This window comes from Pistacia vera, unplaced genomic scaffold, assembly GCF_008641045.1.
Source record: "Pistacia vera cultivar Batoury unplaced genomic scaffold, PisVer_v2 Contig1000, whole genome shotgun sequence".
In the NCBI taxonomy this organism is placed as follows: Eukaryota; Viridiplantae; Streptophyta; class Magnoliopsida; order Sapindales; family Anacardiaceae; genus Pistacia; species Pistacia vera.
In genome coordinates this window covers 243,471-246,878 of record NW_022195029.1, presented here as the reverse complement: position 1 = coordinate 246,878, position 3,408 = coordinate 243,471, and the positions used below count along the sequence as shown (strand labels likewise).

General features: G+C 39.1%; 1 protein-coding gene across 1 annotated transcript; it reads left to right on the top strand.

Moving 5' to 3' along the window:
- The first annotated feature begins 296 nt into the window (after positions 1-296).
- On the top strand, positions 297-2,924 carry LOC116132746 (UBP1-associated protein 2A-like). Its single transcript, XM_031418449.1, has 2 exons — positions 297-1,860; positions 2,543-2,924. Exon 1 carries the CDS (start codon positions 413-415, stop codon positions 1,847-1,849), a length of 1,437 nt encoding a protein of 478 aa, XP_031274309.1. The 5' UTR covers positions 297-412; the 3' UTR covers positions 1,850-1,860; positions 2,543-2,924.
- Positions 2,925-3,408: the final 484 nt, after the last annotated feature.

Sequence of the window (3,408 nt, the reverse complement as noted above, 5' to 3'; positions counted from 1 at the left end):
CCTAGTTTATGTATTAGTGCTTTTGTTATAAATTGGAGTTAGTAATATTGATAGTTCAAAGTTTGATTAAATAACAATTTTCTTTTTTATTAAGTTACAAAACATAATATAAGAGTAATTTACAAATTTAGATAATTTAGTTAATAAATGTTTACTCGTAGTTTAAGTTGTAAGTATTTACTAACTATACAAAATGATAGGGGAACTTTTATAATTTCAAAAAATACAGAGAGACTTTGTTAATAAATCAAACCTCAGGGTCTATGTCTTTTTTAACTCTATAAACCCATCCTGCCGATGAAAAGGCATTTGTCTGCGAACGAAACCCAAACCCAAACCCTAACCCTAAACCTAACCTTCGCCTCCGGAATCAATCTCTCCCTCTTCTATCGATTAAATTATCAAGCAATCAATGGCGAGGAAGCGAAAGCACGACTCCAAAACCACTGAACCAACTGAACCCCCACAAAAACAACTTCAACAAGAGCCATCAAAACAAGAACAACAAACTGCTGCTGAAGAGCCTGAACCAGAAAAGAATGAAGACGTCGAATACGAAGAAGTTGAAGAGGTAGAAAAGGAAGAGGAAGAGGAAGAGGAAGAGGAAGAGGAAGAAGAAGGAGAAGGAGAAGAGGAGGAGGAAGAAGAAGAAAATGATGACGAAAATCAGGAGACAGCAAACACCTCAGGAGCAGATCAAGACGACGACGAGGACGAGGAGGAGCCGATAGAGAAGCTTCTAGAACCGTTTAGCAAGGACCAGCTTGTAAATCTGCTACGTGAAGCAGCTGAAAAGAATAGTGACGTGGCAAATCGGATTCGCGAAGTAGCTGATGAAGATCCAGCTCACCGGAAGATATTTGTGCACGGTCTTGGTTGGGACACTAAGGCCGAGACTTTAATTGATGCGTTTAAACAGTACGGTGAGATTGAGGATTGCAAAGCTGTTGTTGATAAGGTCTCTGGGAAATCCAAGGGTTATGGTTTCATTCTGTTTAAGACGCGAAGTGGGGCACGTAAGGCACTTAAGGAGCCACAAAAGAAGATTGGAAGTCGGATGACGTCTTGCCAGCTGGCCTCTGTTGGCCCTGTGGCAACTCCTTCTGCTACCAATATAACGCAGCATCATCATCAACAGCAGCAGCCGCAAACAGTATCGGAGTACACTCAAAGGAAGATTTTTGTTAGCAATGTTTCCGCGGAATTGGATCCACAGAAGTTGCTCGAGTTTTTCTCTAAGTTTGGGGAGATTGAGGAAGGACCGCTGGGCCTGGATAAGGTCACCGGAAAGCCTAAAGGGTTCTGTTTGTTTGTTTATAGGACGGTTGAAGCTGCCAAGAAGGCTTTGGAAGAGCCGCACAAGAATTATGAAGGCCATGTTTTGCATTGCCAGAAGGCTGTTGATGGACCGAAACCAGGAAAATCACAGCACCGCCATCACCAGAATGCACAGAATTCACATTTTCAGAGGAATGACAATGCGGGATATGTTGGTGCAGCAGCACGACCTGGCCACTTGATGGCACCGTCTGGACCTGGAGTTGGTGCTGCAGCTGCACAGGCATTGAACCCAGCTATTGGGCAGGCATTGACAGCTATACTGGCTACTCAAGGTGCTGGATTGGGGATCAACCCGGCACTCGGGCAAGCTTTACTGGGACTGGGCTCTGCTGCTGGTGCGGGTGCTGGAATGCAGGGTGGCTATCCAAATCAGGCAGTGAGTCCCGGTGTCATGACAGGGTATGGGAACCAGGGTGGCTATCCAAATCAGCAGATGGCACAAGGTGGGTCTGGAAGAGGGCAGCATGGTGTCAACCAGTATGGTGGCGCCCCATACATGGGTCACTAGGTGTTCCTCAGGTATTAAGTCATGCTAAATTTCTGGTTTTGTGGATTAAATTTTAGACTAACTGCATTTGATAGTGGAAGTCTACAGTATCATGGATGTGGGAGTAGTATGTTTAACATCATGGTTCATAACAGTAAATAATCGGAAATTCTAATAGGAACTTTGGTTGAGTTGTCTACCATATGTGCTAGATATGGTTGAAGTGCTTGTTGCTATTGTTGATTTGTGAAGAATTTGAATTAGGTGTTTTCTTTAGGGACTGTCCCATTTTTTTTTCCATAAGTTATATCTTTTTGGCAGTCTTGGGTAGTTGGCCATCTTTTTGGGTTTCTGTTCTTACATTGAATGTTTGTTTATGATATTCCTGGCTTCCTTTACTGGCAAGGTATACGCTGTATTTTAACTGCATGTTTAGCTCTTAGTGTGAATTATTTTATGCTCCAGGCAATTTTGTCAAGTGTTATTTATGTTTACTGTTACTGGTTTCAACTGTTTTATCTCATCTAATAACTTTTGATAAAAATGGATATTATAATTGTTTGATGATGATTAATGTCAAAAATTTCCTTATATCTTTTGTTGAAGTTGGCTTCTTCACTTTTTTTTGTTGTGCTTAGCCCTTTCGTAAAGGATACTGGCTTTCGACCCTTTTTCCTTTAAAATTGTCTTTTTATGTTTCTTATTACTGTGCAGATCCCACATAGGTGCATCAGTATTTTATTACTGGCCTGGTGATTCTTCTGAAGTTTAAGGAGCTGATGCAAATGAAGTCTAATATTTGTGATGAATGTTACTATTTGGCTACTACAAAGACCAGAATCTTAAAACTGTCAAATGGAGTCTTATGTCTTCTGTATTGTTTTTGTCCTTTTTTTTTCTCCTGCTCCCTCTCTTCCTTTTTTTTAATGTTTTTCTGTTGTAGTTTTTGACATCTTTATTTAGTTAAACGCTTTGCGAACAATTAAAGTACTTTCAATAACATAGCTATGTACTTTATTAAGTTTGCGAGGTTGAACAAAAGATTCCTTTCTAAATTTCAGTTGATGTGGATTAAATAGTGCTTGCAATTGGTCTTTAAGATTTTTTTTTGACATACAATTTTGTTAAGCTGGTTTATTAAAACTAGATCTTTTCTTTTTTGGTTAGTTTTGAATAATTGGCCATGGAATGGTTGATGACGTCATTTCCCTTTTTAGTTTATCTTTGTTTTTTTTTTTTTTTTCAAATGTGTTATGTGGCATTCTGCTGGTTAATTTATGTATGAGGTCTTGTGGTACTGGTGAAATGATAACATTGTGCATGGTTTATTTGTGCTCGGATTGCTTACCGCCATTTTTACTGCAGGTAATCTTCTATGCAGGCTGATTGGTCCTATTATTACAATCTTACCTGCATTTTTCCAATGTGCTTAAAATATTAGAGGAAAAATATATTCTTAAAGCATGCCAATTTTAATTATTTTTTGGAAAATCTTCTAGTCATATCCTTTGACTAGTAAGAACCTTTAAAGTAATGTCTGTGATATGGAATTTGATGTTTTAAGCGGTCTTGTATTTTCT